Source organism: Falco cherrug, chromosome 7 (genome assembly GCF_023634085.1).
Source record: "Falco cherrug isolate bFalChe1 chromosome 7, bFalChe1.pri, whole genome shotgun sequence".
NCBI lineage: Eukaryota > Metazoa > Chordata > Aves > Falconiformes > Falconidae > Falco > Falco cherrug.
In genome coordinates, this window is record NC_073703.1 from 59,625,772 (window position 1) to 59,639,646 (window position 13,875).

At 34.6% G+C, this 13,875-nt stretch overlaps 1 protein-coding gene and 2 long non-coding RNA genes across 8 annotated transcripts in view; 1 reads left to right on the forward strand and 2 right to left on the reverse strand.

Moving 5' to 3' along the window:
- The window catches only part of SCFD1 (sec1 family domain containing 1), a 54,929-nt gene that overhangs the window by 38,775 nt on the left and 2,279 nt on the right, over positions 1-13,875 (forward strand). For both annotated transcript variants that reach the window (XM_055717356.1, XM_055717355.1), the window contains 4 exons: positions 2,112-2,165; positions 6,827-6,879; positions 9,532-9,565; positions 10,782-10,847. In XM_055717356.1, the coding sequence (XP_055573331.1) occupies positions 2,112-2,165; positions 6,827-6,879; positions 9,532-9,565; positions 10,782-10,847 (207 nt within the window). The remainder of the gene's footprint in view (positions 1-2,111; positions 2,166-6,826; positions 6,880-9,531; positions 9,566-10,781; positions 10,848-13,875) is intronic.
- LOC129736575 (uncharacterized) lies at positions 432-6,820 on the reverse strand. Its single transcript, XR_008733367.1, has 3 exons — positions 5,587-6,820; positions 2,908-4,423; positions 432-1,931 (listed from the first exon to the last, which is right to left on the reverse strand). It is a non-coding gene; the product is annotated as an uncharacterized LOC129736575 (long non-coding RNA).
- LOC114017256 (uncharacterized) overlaps positions 9,064-13,875 on the reverse strand; it is a 45,661-nt gene continuing 40,849 nt past the window's right edge. Inside the window, exons 6-9 of one of the 5 annotated variants that reach the window (XR_008733362.1) lie at positions 12,300-12,832; positions 11,579-12,137; positions 10,044-10,134; positions 9,064-9,134 (exon numbers count right to left, since the gene is read on the reverse strand). This is a non-coding gene — a long non-coding RNA (uncharacterized LOC114017256). Of the gene's footprint in view, positions 9,135-9,576; positions 10,135-11,558; positions 12,138-12,299; positions 12,833-13,875 lie in introns of those variants that run through there. The other 4 variants (XR_008733364.1, XR_008733363.1, XR_008733365.1 and 1 more) reach the window with 4 other exon arrangements.

The window sequence follows — 13,875 nt, forward strand, 5'->3', positions numbered from 1 at the left end:
ACCTCTATTGTATTAATAAAATCAGGTTTACAGTAAAAGAACGAACAGCCTCTGCTGGTGGATAGATCTACCACTTTGTAGCTTCCGGTTTTTAGACAAGTAGAAAATAATGTTCAAATTGTCTTTGAATACCTCCATTTGTAAGGGATTAGATTCTAGTATGTGCAATTAAGACTGATTGCAGTATTATAAAAAGAACAGCTGTGGAATACTCAAAATAGACTAGACTTTCATAAATAAAAAAAAAACCCTCCGTGTCTTTACTTAGAACAGCATGTATTAAATATGTATTCCAGAGTGACTGAAAAGCTGAAAGTGTTCGTTTTCTGTTCAGTTCCAGTTCAAGCATTTCTAGTTTTCCCATGTAAGTAATGTACAACAACCATAATCTTGAAATGTACTTGAAAAATCACAATATGTTTATAACAACATGGCCACCTTCAAATATTTACTTAACTTCAGAAAATGTTTCCGAGTATAACTTGGATGCAAATGTCAATGTACACCCTGCAAAAGAAAACAAACGACAAAAAAAAGACACTGATTGTATAACTCGTAGCTGAAATTTTGAATTGTGGTTCCCAGAAAACTACTTCCCTGTAGAGGACACATTATTTTCTTCAATATGCACTTTCATTAGATGGCAATAAACATTTACAGTTAACAGTCTTAATTCTGTAATATTTTGACATCCAGATTTCTAAGAAAAAGACCATTTGTCATACTGTAATTCGTAGTGGAAGAATCAGATTTTAAGTTAGAAATACAGCGTATCAGAACTAAACAAAATGAAATGTTACATCTAATGAAAGGTATGGCTTTTTGACTTCGTTAATCTTATAGTAGCCATTGTTTGTTTAGTCATCCTGTTATACACGTAATTTACGCATGAAAACTATCAGCTATCATGTACAAATTTAAAAAAAAATGGTGTCTGTGGCGTTTGTAGGGTAGTCAACAAAAATAATTCTGCAGGAATTTCACTATAACTACATACAATAAGTTGGATCACAGTTACAAGTCAGTGGTGTGTCACGAAATATGGTTGAGGAAATATATATGCGGCTTGATTGTATGTTATACAGATCTTCAGATAAACTGTTACTTGTAACAATAGATAATTATATTCTAGATGAGACTTCCTATTCTTGTATTAAACATTTTGTCATTTATTTTAACGTGTGGCTTTGAAAAGTTAGTATTACTCTTGACAAAATTACTTGCTTTCTTTTGAGTTCTGAGTAAAAAGTCACAATGCAGGTGTTTTCAGAATATTTTTTTTCTGGCTTTTAGTTCCTTCTCCAGGTGTTTTGGGGTAGCCAAACAAAATGCTGTTCTTCCTCATTTTTTTAAGTCTGATGTAGGTTTGTGGTATTCCTGTTAAAGTTAACTTTTTATTTCTCATTCAGTCATTCAGGGATTTACATTGGTTTTTTAACTAAGTGTTTTTCAGTGTTATGTGTAGATCATCCGTTGGAATGTCTTTTTTTGATATATTCTGTCAACAAAGCACATTTCCAATTCTGTTGCTATGTAAACTCTCCCTCAGTTTATTATAACTAAAGTGGTTTGGCTGTTTCATACTTGAGATCTTTTGTCGAAGCTAACATTTCCCGTCTTAAATAAGGAAAAGTCATCTTGAATCTCACCTCAGTTTATTCCTTTCCAGTTCATCCAAGCTTTTGTTGCCAGGATTGCAGTTTTTTACCCATTTCTTTGACAACAGTAGTTATTTTTAAGAATCATGCCCTTAATTCTCATCTTCAGCTTTACAATTCTTTCCTTAAATGGCAAAGTATTTTTTTTTAATAAAAATTCATACATTGTCACGTCTCCACATATTGGTAATGCCGAAATACAACTCTGTTCCTGTCTTCACACTTTTTTGCACTTCATCCCCTAGCTGGATGTTCCTCAGATGTTTGCATTTGCTGTACAGCAAGGTAATTTAGATGATGATAAAAATGGTCAACCTTTACAAAATATAAGAGGAAAAATGTTTAATGTAGTATTTCAAATGCTCTGTAAACATTCCATAAATAACAGTGGGGCTGTGAATAGTTCTTAGTAAGCATTTCAGCATTCCATTAATTTCACGTTATTTTTTACAGAATCTGCCAGTCACACGTATATTGGACAACCTTATGGAGATGAAGTCAAATCCTGTGAGTATAACTGCCTTCATATGGAAAGAGGTGGAACAAATGAAATGTTGAGGCTGTGATATGGAATATGCCATGGCTTTTTTTTTCTCATGATAACGCAGTTAAATCTAGTCATGCTGTACCTCAAGAATAGAACCGATTTTGTAATTACTTCGTAAGATTTTGTGCATAGGAATAATTTCTAAACAATGACAATTCATTGCGTCTCATTGGAACTAATGTTTGTGAGGTTTTTTCTATTCTGAGCTTCTGTTACACTTGTGCTGTACTGCGTTTCTGTTGCTTCTAAATTTCTAAAAGTTAAACTGTGGGCTGAAGTTTTCTTTGCGTCAAGGTGATTTTGGTTTTTTTTTTTAAGAGTGCAGTCTCAGAAGTAAAGTAGTTACAGAGAGGCATGTTAGAGAAAAATTAGTTTCCTGCATGTTCAGAGCTTTGCTGTTTAGAGGAAAATATTTTAGTACTCATGTAGTCGCAGTTTGCAAGCAGAGTTAGTTTTGTGTCAGAAAAGCCCCCTTTTTTCCCCTTGTTTCTGTGAAAATTTACTCAGACTTACGTAAGTTACAAACTTTTGAAACACTTAAATGTTAGCTAGATAGTCAAGATATTTGCTAGAATTTACAGCTAAAAATAGCCTGTAGTCTTTTTATGTGCATAGCCAAAGCAGTCTTTTTTTATGCTATGTATTCCATTCTTTCAGAACTCTTGCATTACTCTTTGCACAAACTTGTTCTGAAAAATTTACCTGTTAAAAGTCATTCAGAAAGCTTTCATATGTTTGCCATATCACATCAGTCTTGCTGTTTTAATGATATCTGTGTCAGACAGAGGCACACTTGCAGGATCTCACCCTGGTTAGTAGATTTAAAACATTTTTCTTAGTCCACTTTCACTTTCATGTATTAACAATATGTAAAGGGAGGTAAATAATGGTGAAATATGAGAATGATAAACACACAAATAATCCTGTCTTGTCTTAAACAGTGCTTGGTGCATAATATATATCATGATTGTCAGCAGAAGATCTGCTTTCTCTTAAAGAAATTGACAGTGTTTTCAGTGACAGTGCATTGTTGTTCTATTTACAAGACTCGGAAAAGATGTACAGGCTAATTTTATCTATTCCACCAGTAGAGGTCACTCAGAACACTTAATACAGAAAGCTGACGTTAAAAATTACAGATAATTTAAATGCAGGTAAAAAATGAAACAATTTTTTAAAAAGTAAACCTTTTTTTTTTTAAACAGTTTTAAAAGTAAAACCAAAAGGCTACAAGTTTAGGACTTGATGTGGAAAAGTTTACAAGCTGTACAGGGTTTTTTTGCTGACTTGATACTGTCACATTTCACTTACGCCACGATTACTTTGATAACTTGGAGAAAACATTGATCTTCTCACTTGAAAAAGGAGAGATTGACCCAGTCTGTAAGACTGTGGCTTCATGTTTCACTGCCGTGTCAGAGACTGGAATTCACTCCCCAAAGGCAGTCCTACTCCTCAAGCCATAGGAGATCAGGCAAGCCCTAAAGAATGATTCTCCTAACCTGCAGGAAAACTGACAGCAACTGTTTGAGTAAGTTTCAGCTAACAGAAGCACCCGCGAGTCATTGTGGAATATGTTTAGACGTGCTGTATCATCAACAGAAGGGAAATTCTATCTGGAAGAGGTCAATATGTAGAAATACACCACTGTGGCCTCTGTTCATCTTCTGATGTTTGAGGTCTTTTTTTATTCCCCAGAATAGGAAACTTGCACTGCAGGCAAAATACAAAGGGAGGGGGGAAAAAGCTTCAGGTTTCCGGGAATTTTTACAGCACAGAAAAAAAAAATCTCCTTTGTCGTTCATTGAATCTTACTAGCCACAGTGATCAGTGTATGAGACATACATACAGATAAAAGTTGTAATGCAAAATTAGAACAGATCGTTGAGAAGTCAAATCATTACTACAAAGCATGTAAATAATTTATTTTCTAAATATAAAAATGCAACAGTAAAGTAAATCTATGAAATGTACAACTTACACCACCGACATTCACAAGTAGTACTGTGAGTTGAAATTTTAAGCCTATTCAGAACCATATGGTGTGCAAAACTCTTGTAGGGTTGTCTGTAAATCATTTGTGTGTTACTTGTCCCTGATGCTTCTTTTGTGTCACAAGGACAGCTACCAGGGAGGACAAAGGAGTCCATACCTGTGCTTTCCAAGTTTTTCAGAAGCAGGAACAGATGGGACAGTTCTTACGGTCATAAATGCTATCCTGTAATTTTAAAAATTTGTCTAGATTGTTTTAACTATAGTTATACTTTTTCTTGAAATACTTATTCAGAAACATTCATTGATGGCTTTAAAGAAATCCACTACTTGGGGTATTTTTAATAGTAACATTTATTGGTCGAAGCAGGGTTTTAAGCAATTGCTTTTGGATAATGTTTTTGTAAGGAAATGTTCTGTTCATAAATCTAATAACATAGTTGCTTTATTTTGGTATTGCTAAATAGAGATTGATTAAAACCTTAAACGTTCCTAACACACAAAAAAAAATCATACTGTCAAGTACACACAAATTTTAACCCATAGATACGAAACTGACCACCAGTTTCTATAGAGTTTTGGAGTTTAAATATCTTCCTCAAAATGGTTTGAACCTTGAGTAAGGACAATCTTTGATAAGTAAACCTTTAATATTTTTATGGCAAAGTTCCAAAATACAGTATGTACATTTGTATTGGCTTAAGAGGTAGATAAATTGTATTTGTGATCTATATGAATGGAAATATATTTCTGTTAATATCATCCTTTTCAGTGAATATGGTATCTTGCAGGCCTAGGATGTATTGTATTATAACCTTTCATGCATTACAATGAAAAATTCTGAAAATGGGGTATTTCCTTAATCCAAACCAGTTATGTTAGCTTCTGCAGAAAAACAAATACAGACCCAAAATCAAGGATATTTCCATGGGTCTTTTTTCATTTTAAATTGAGGTCTTAAAAATTAAGTTTATACTTGCAAAAGTATGAATTTTATTCTTGAATTGCTTCAGGAAGTCACAAATTCAGTTGTGTGTAAGGAAACTGCTATACAGTTGCTTTTATTGGCAGACTACCTATTTCTTAATGCAAATAAAATCTAGTAGGGTTTCTTTCCCTGCACTCTGAGACCTGATTTTAGCAGGAATAGTATATTTAAACAACAACAAAAAACACCCCTGGCTTATCAAATTTCTATTACTTTACCTCCTTTTGTGTGTCTACTTACACAAGCCCACAGCGAAAAAACACAGCAGTAATACATTCAAGAGGAAATGTTTGTAATATTGGGGTAAAAACTGTGATTTTAGTTCTGGCATTAATCTGTAATTCATTCTAACAAGTAGGGAAGCTGCAGCTCTTTATCAGAGTTAAAAGGTTCTCAAATACCTCTCAGTTTTATTCTAGCAAGATCAGTCCATTCCCAGTTCTCTCATTACTTCAAAGTCGCTCTACCACCTTATGTACGAGAGTGCCAAAATCATGAATGCTGGCAGGCTTTACAAATGCAGTTGAAATTCCTGCTGGAGCATATAAAAGCATTTTACAGAGGTTCAAGGTGAAATCAGATCTAAATTAAATTTTTTAAAGAGCCAAACTTGAGTATAAGAGACTTATTTTATGTAATTACATAAAACTCCTTAATAGCAAATAGGTTTATTTTGTGTGTGTGTAACCACCACGTCTAGTAAATATTTTGTAGTATTAGAGATAGTTAAGCTTTGTAAGCTCTAATAAATTCTCCAGATAATCTGTCTACTACTCAAGAAGAATTATTTCTGCTCTACAGAATCATCAAAACACAGAGCTCTTGCATGTAAGCACCCAGATGAAATCAACTGTAGCCTGCATGCAGTTTATCCACAAACTAAACTTCACAGTACCTGGATGAAAATGCAGAATAGAAACAGAAGGAAGCCAAGTAGCTGTCAGAATGAGTTACTTAGAAGTTTTGTTTTTCATCTGTAATAATTGGCAAAAATCCTTATTGTTGCCAATAAAAATATTGGAAATGCCTCAGTGTTTTGTATGAAGAATTTTTTTTTTTTTTTTTATAGTTCAGTCAGACTTTTCAAATTCTTGTGGAACTCATTTCTTCTTCAGGAGCTTAATTTTGGTTTAATAGTAGTCATAAATCATGAAATGAAAAGGGTAAGTTATGTAACAGTAGCAGATTTTGATCTGTCTTGTATTTGGCATTTATTGCCATAGAAGCGTTTTGTTTTATAACATCAAATCAATAGTAGAACGCTGTAACCTGGAAAAAATTAGTATTTATAACTAACCATGTGATATTCTTCTAAAGCTGGTAACACCTTAATTTTTCTTTCTGCATACTGCCTTTCTGTTGGGATTTATTATGCAACCAATGTATTTTTTGGAATGTGTAAGTCGATTTTAGATGAACCAGAACGAAAAAGCTCAATAGGACCCTTCATAGCTCTCTCACTGTTGTTTATTCTGTACTAGCTCAGTTATGTACAAATACTATAAATATTAGTGGACATCACAATTAATTTTGAAAGATGTGACTGCTGAACGGGAAATGGCATTAGTTTGAATGATGTTTAATGTAATAGGTACAAGCAGAAATTCCAGTATTTTAAGATAAAAACATACTTTTTAATAGGAGACAGATGACTACCGGTATTTTGACCCCAAGATGCTACGAGGCAGTGACAGGTGAGTTTACTATGAGTTTTCCTTCTACCCTGTGAAAAGACTTAACAAAAATCTTGCAGACTACAAGTAATTAATTTTAATCATTAATTCTAAGTCAGGACAGTTGGTGTTGAAGGAATTCACAACAGGAACTTGGATCAACCAGATAAATTTTTGTTACTCTGCAAAAGAAATCTTTTGTTCCAGTGACTGAACACACTGCTAACATGTACATCAGTTCACGCACAGGAATGTGTACTCTTACTTAGCAATAATAAATGTTAGACCTCTTTATATTTTTACTTCTTAATTTCTTTTAAGCTTTCTGATTTTTCACTGTTAAAGAAATTTTGGTGCACTGTCCAACGACTTTTTAATTTATCATTTTTGAAAGAGTTAAAATTTTACTACAACCCTTCTTTAGTAATTTGTTGAAAACTTCTTAAAAATTATTAAAAACTGACTGCATTTGCTTTTGTATTAGGTAGGTTTTATATTTTTATATATAATATATACTGAAATATTTTATATTTCGTATTCATGTGCATGTGAAGGGGGAGTTAGATATGGTTTATTTTGCTAGTAAAAGAGAGGAAGAAGAATTACACTTGGAAGTTTATAGATTTATGTGGTTTGCTTTATATCTTTGACCAATAACTGTGGCTGCTAGAAACGGAGAACATACGTAAATTTAACATACCTTCTAAAAATAATTTTCATTGAACCTGTGGGAAAACAATCAACTCATTTAATTGCAGGGGTTTATTACAGGAGAATATGGATAAAGTAGGGCCAGATTTGGGTTTAGTTATTGGCATTAAAATCTGTACCCACTTCCTCTATTCTTGAAACATGGGAAGTTATTTCTGATAGCATAAATAGTAATAGGAAACAAATTTCAGATAATCATATATGTTTTACTGAAAAGTACTGTTAAAGACTACATAATTTCAAAGATAAGCGGATTTTGAAAGCATCAAAGAAAAGTGCCAGTATTTGATTTTTCATTTTAATTGCAGCTTTCACTGTTTTGTTAAGCTTTTATAGCATTTTTGGAGGATTTTGTGCAAAAGTGCAACGATTTGTTTTATTAAAGCCAAAGGGCTTTCCTCATGTAAATGTGCATTTTTACCCACTCTGTGGAGTTGTTATGTTGCTTTAACAATATAAAGATATACATTTATAGCAGTTCAGGAATGTGCCATTCTGTGTAGCTATAGAAGTCATCATAGTGAAAAAACCTTTAATTTCTGCTGGCGGTTTGTTTGGGTTTTCTACATAAACTCAAATTACATTATTTAAATCATACTTGAGCATGACAACAAAACTCTAGTATAGCCATATAGCAGTTTGTCTAATTCCACCTTAAAATATTTATATAGCTGATAATAAAATATAGGTTAGCTGGCTTGACAAAATATTACTAGCTTAAAATAACAATATCTAGTAGTATAATCAATGGAATGGTGTTAAAAAGTGACCAATGCTTTTTCTAACCTACTTCGGTTTTAAGAAATACTGGCATTTCTACCTATTATTTTTTAAATAGAGTAGGAACTGCATTACTGTAATTCAGTTTTAGCAAAACAGTATCTTTGTGTCCTGTGTAAAGCCCACATCAAGTATAACCAGGCCTTCCCCTCTGACACAAAATGTATGTAGATTTGTCTCACCATACTCGAACAACAAGAGAGATGGGCTAACTGTTCTGCTTCTGGGGTACCTGTAGTATTCGTGACAGATCAGAGCAACATATTAGAGATAGCCATTCCCTCCTAAAATCAGATTTTCTGATACACTGGAACCTGTGTTGAGTCAGTTGTTGTTGTCAGTCTCTCAGAGAAAACTTGAAATAAGTTGAAAGGAAAAAGGCAGTGCTTTTACTCTGTGTTAGGACGTAAGATGTATTTGACTGCCAGGGGCTGCAGGCCAGCACAGGGCAGTAAGGCAGCGGTGGTGTGTGAGCAAAGGGCAGGGAAGCAGAGGGACCCTTCAGAGCTTTCTCTTTGCTTCTTCCCTTTCTCCTGAAGGTGCGAGGTGATGCAGAAAAAGAGGGTTCTCCCCCTCTCCCTGCTACCTCCCTGTGCCTAGGACTGTGTATTCGGATGGAGAGGAAGAGTCTGCACCACCCAAAGTGTAACTTACCTCTTCCTCCTTAGATCATTTTAATCCTAATGTTCTTGCGTTCTGCTGTCAGATGTCACAGCATACCTGCTGCCTGTAGTAGCGTTTGAGATTTTGAAGCATCAGTGTGTACTGCAAACTGGCTGGCTTACCTAGTTAAGATTCCAATAGGCTGTGTTACCAAGCGTCATGAACTGTGCTGATGAAATTTTTTACTCACTGTATTTGTTCCTAGCTAGCAACGCTATAGTTAGAGCATTGTCATAAAGCTTATGATTCAAACAGCCACCTTAAAACTGAGGCAGTAAAACTCCTATCTACTCATGTATTCAGTCCTGTAGAATTTCAAACGTAGTTTTCCATAACAAATAATTCAAATAAAATACTTGGAGAATGAATGCAGAAAAGCAATTATTGTTCTATTTTATATCTTTGTCTAGTATTCCATAGTATTCCATAAACATGATGTGTACATGATACTTACTTTGCATATTTATATTAATGTCTAATCAAATTTAAGTTGTAATTTGTTTGTGTTTCTTTTTATAGCTCAGTTCCAAGAAACAAAAATCCATTCCAGGAGGTAAATCATGTAGAAATAATTTTCCTATGTTCATGAGTTAAAAAAATAAAATCCTGAAGCACCAGTCATTTTTGATGACAGTGATTAAGAAAACGGAGGTCTTGTTTGCAAAAACCACTTGGACTAATTATTTCTAGTATTAATTATAATTAGCTCTTATTCTGAAGAACTCTTTATCTTCAAAAGACTATGTAAGCATTGACTAATACTGGAGAAAAAAAATCCAGAAAATTCTTCTAGAGGTATATGCGGGGATTTACTAGTATCATAATTGGGGGTTTTAATTTGCTGAATATCCATTTTCATACCAGATCTTCAGAATACTTTCTAGATTTAATCTTCCATCTGGCCTTAAACAGCAGTGTTGACCACTGATATAAGTGACAGTATTTTAAAAAGTCTCTTTTTATACAAGTGCCAGTAACTTCCAGTATTTTTCAACATAAATATTTGCAAATAGTAAAAGTCTGTTACTTACCTGATCTTTCTACCAAGTTCTGTAAGCAAAATCTTTGACATGGCAATATACAAATGTCTCTGATTTCTTGTGAAATGTCCTAATTAACCTCCTGAACAAAAGAAATAGCACATGGTGTCATATATTTGGCCAGCACGTGGTCATAGTAAAAATGTCAGTAGTAACATAAATCTATAAATATAAATAGATATAATATATAAATCTATATAGAATTCATACAGGGTAGTCAAACAATTTTGGATAGTGAATGTTAAAAAAAAACCAAACAACTATTAAGTCTCCTTTTTCTATTCATTAATTATTCTCTGTTAAACATAGCCCAAGAAATACTGAAGGCCTTTATCTGAAATATTATTGATTATAACAGAAGTATTTTATTTGTGTCCCAAATTAATTCTTAAGCATCCGTAGAAATATTTTAACTGTTCCTATGGCCACTGGAGACATCTGTGCACAAAAAAGTTGAACGTGTTGAAACTGCGTATGTTTCAAATATTTCTTAGTAGAAGATAGGGACATGTTAAAAGCTCTCAGCTTGCTCTTCTGAATCCTACTAAAACTCTTCTGTCATCTTCTTTCAGGTTCAGGTAGGAAGCTAGTGGTTCTGTCCAGTTTTTACTAGACTGCAGTGTGATTAGGATGATTTTTCCTGTATATTTAATGATTTGGTATATATATTACTACTGAAATGTTAAGAATTTGAATGCATACCCTGATTATGTGTGTGTTGCCTTTCAGGCAATAGTGTTTGTGGTTGGAGGAGGCAACTATATTGAATATCAAAATCTTATTGACTACGTGAAGGTACGTGCAGTCCTGTTGGTTGTAGTTTATAACTGACTGATAGAAACCAGTTTTAGCAGGTTTTCTGTAACATTTAGTATTTAGAAGATTCAGTCTACGAAATTAGCCTTAACATCCTTACTATATACAGAGTCTGGGGAAAAAAAGTGTGTAAGAAATCTGTAGAAAATGTGGATTATTAAGTCAGACCAACAGCGTTACTGTTTCTGCTATTTTTGCCCATGTTGCACTTTCGAATTGAGTAAATAACGCAGAATGCAGTTTATTTATCTTCATACACACTAACATGGTTGAGAACTGTCAGCAGATATAGCTAACTGAATTAACCTGTCTTCTGTACTGATACCTCAAACACTGTCTGTTTGGCTGGCCATACTGTTTTGGAGTCCTGTCCTAGTGTTCATTTGCTAGTTCCATTTCATAGTTAAGTAAAGCAGCCACAGTACCATAGCCTTGAAAGTAAGGAGCTGCTCAGGATTCTCTAGTTCCTAAGCGTCACGAAAGAGATACTACAACACTTTTTCATCTGCAACTTAGCAATATGAAGTCAGTTCAAAACAAGATCTACAGATAACAGTATCTTATTTTACAACAATCTTACTTGAGCGTAACGTCTGTCATTTCAGAAGCCAACATAATGCAAATGCTATGCTACCTGTCAGAGCAAAGATCAGATTGGCATCAATATCTACGAATTTATTATTTACCCACATTTAGAAGTTTTCACTCACGAGTTAAAGGAAGCTCATTCTTGATATGCTGCATCATTTGAATCTGTGTAGAAATCATAAGAGGTGTCGTATGCACAAAGAAGGAAATACATAACTGACTCTGTAATGCTGGTATAACAGATTTAATTTCTCTGGTTCCAGCTGGCCAGCCTAGCAGAACACAGGTATACCAAAAATTAGTGGATGGAGAAAAGTAACTACATCATTACAGTTCTTGGGGAGCAGGGCTGAGATTCAAGCAATTTCCAGGAACAAAAAATACAAAAGGAATCTTGATTATTTATTACTCACTTTGAAATTTAAGAGCAGCAGCATACCATTCTTCCTGCCTGATCTTAACCTTGTTCACGGTACGATCACCTGTCCTGTGGCGGACTAGATTGAGGTTTTCCACACAAAAGAATAAATAGGGAGCATTAGTAACGGAAAAAACACTTCTTCCACAGAACTAGCACATGAAAGTGTTATGCCCAGGTAAATCTTGAAGAACATAAAGCCAGAAAGTGTGTGCCGAGTTGTTTTCCCCTCTAACTGGCAGCCATTTTCGAACGCAGCTGATCTGGATAGGGGAAAAGAAAGGAAGAGGAATTTAAGTTAGAGTAATCATTTAGGCTCAGCTTAGCACTTAAACACTATTATTGATAGCCAATTATAGCATTCAGTGGGGCATCTGCCTGTAGCAGAGTACATTGTCAAACCTTTGGCTTGCTCCTTAGCTTACCCAGAGCCACTCCAGGTGCCCTATCAATTCAAAAGATGCCCAGCAACATGTGTGTTTGTGATACATATTTGTTACTTCCTACTAAAATAAAACTCTGGAATCCCCTAGAGGCCAATGCACTTCTCTGATACACAGCTGCATACTGACGAGTGTTTGCTGTGTATGCATCCATGTATAGTGTGTATATACAGCACATTTGTATGACGACAAGTTAAACACTTGGCACTTCACACAGAGTGGCAGGAAGCTGAAGTTTCTGAGGAATAAGAGGGCAAACAGGAGGTCATTTGGTAAAAAAATGGAGAGGACAGAAGGAACTGAAAAATACAGGAATGGTAACATGAAACCTTACAGAGAGTCAGAAGTTGGATGTAGTTTTTCTTCTTCTGGAAGCCATGGACAGAGGTTTCTTCTTCATCAGTTGTCACAGCTGAAGGCTGCTCTGAGTTTCTCCAGACTGTGCGCTTGGTCAGCGGAAGATGACCTCCCAAGAGGGAAGATTCCCTCACCTTTATGCCACTTAGCTATTTGCTCTTGAAAAACCAAGAAAGGTTAATGAAAACCCTAATTCCACCTCCTGCCCTCTGAAGACTTGTCTGCCTCTCCCAGGTGACTCTTCCAGGCTTATCCAGTAAATTTTATTTTTCCCTGTGGTACACTTCCAGCATCTGTTGTTTCAACAGATGTAGCATATTAATTATTCTAATATTCAAGCAGTCTTTCTCCAGAATAAAAAGAGAGAAAAATCAACAGCTCTGTTCTTGCAAGCAGATACCACAAAGATTTTATTCACTGCTTTATTTTTCTAAGCACTATCTGTTTTGCCAGTTTGCCTCTGAAAGCACAGAGAAAGTATTTTAAGGCTTTCTAAAACAGGAAGTGATGTTCATGCAGCTTTTGATATTCTGGGATTTTTTTATAGGAGAATTAAGAGGAACCCTCAAGTCCAATTATTTGCAGTTCTGTGCTAGAATGGACTATCTCACATTGTCAAAAAGCAAATATTTATAATGTTAGTGAGGCAGATTATGCCTTAAGATAAATATATTGGCCAAGCCTCAGTTCAACATGCTGAAAACATGTCATCAAAATTGCAAGCTATTGGGAGCCTCCAAGTGGAGACTAGCACACTGCTTGTACAAAAGAACTGAGCATGTCCTTTAATTTCCTTTTGTAGATGGTTAGGAAGGTACTGCTTGGTAATCTGTTCCAGTCTACCTGTGACATACATTATCATTTATCACAAGAAATTTAAATCCAGCATAGTTTTTCAGTCGTGAAAACATACTGGACTTTGAAGGGTACTGAGATTATTTTTTAAATTTTTTTAGATATTATGCAGTTTCATCTTGGCTCCAATAATTATCTGGAGATAGTTAATTATTTATTCCATTCAAAGAGCTCTTTAAATAAAAGCATACATGTTTTAAAAATCATACTCTTAGAAGTGTATATATGACAGAAGTGTACATTAATGTGTTTTAGAGCTGCCTGGAAGGCAGCAGTCCCATTTCACAATTATTTGTATAGTTTAAATTATTTATTTTGGTAGTAGACAGAAACAAATGCTATCCAG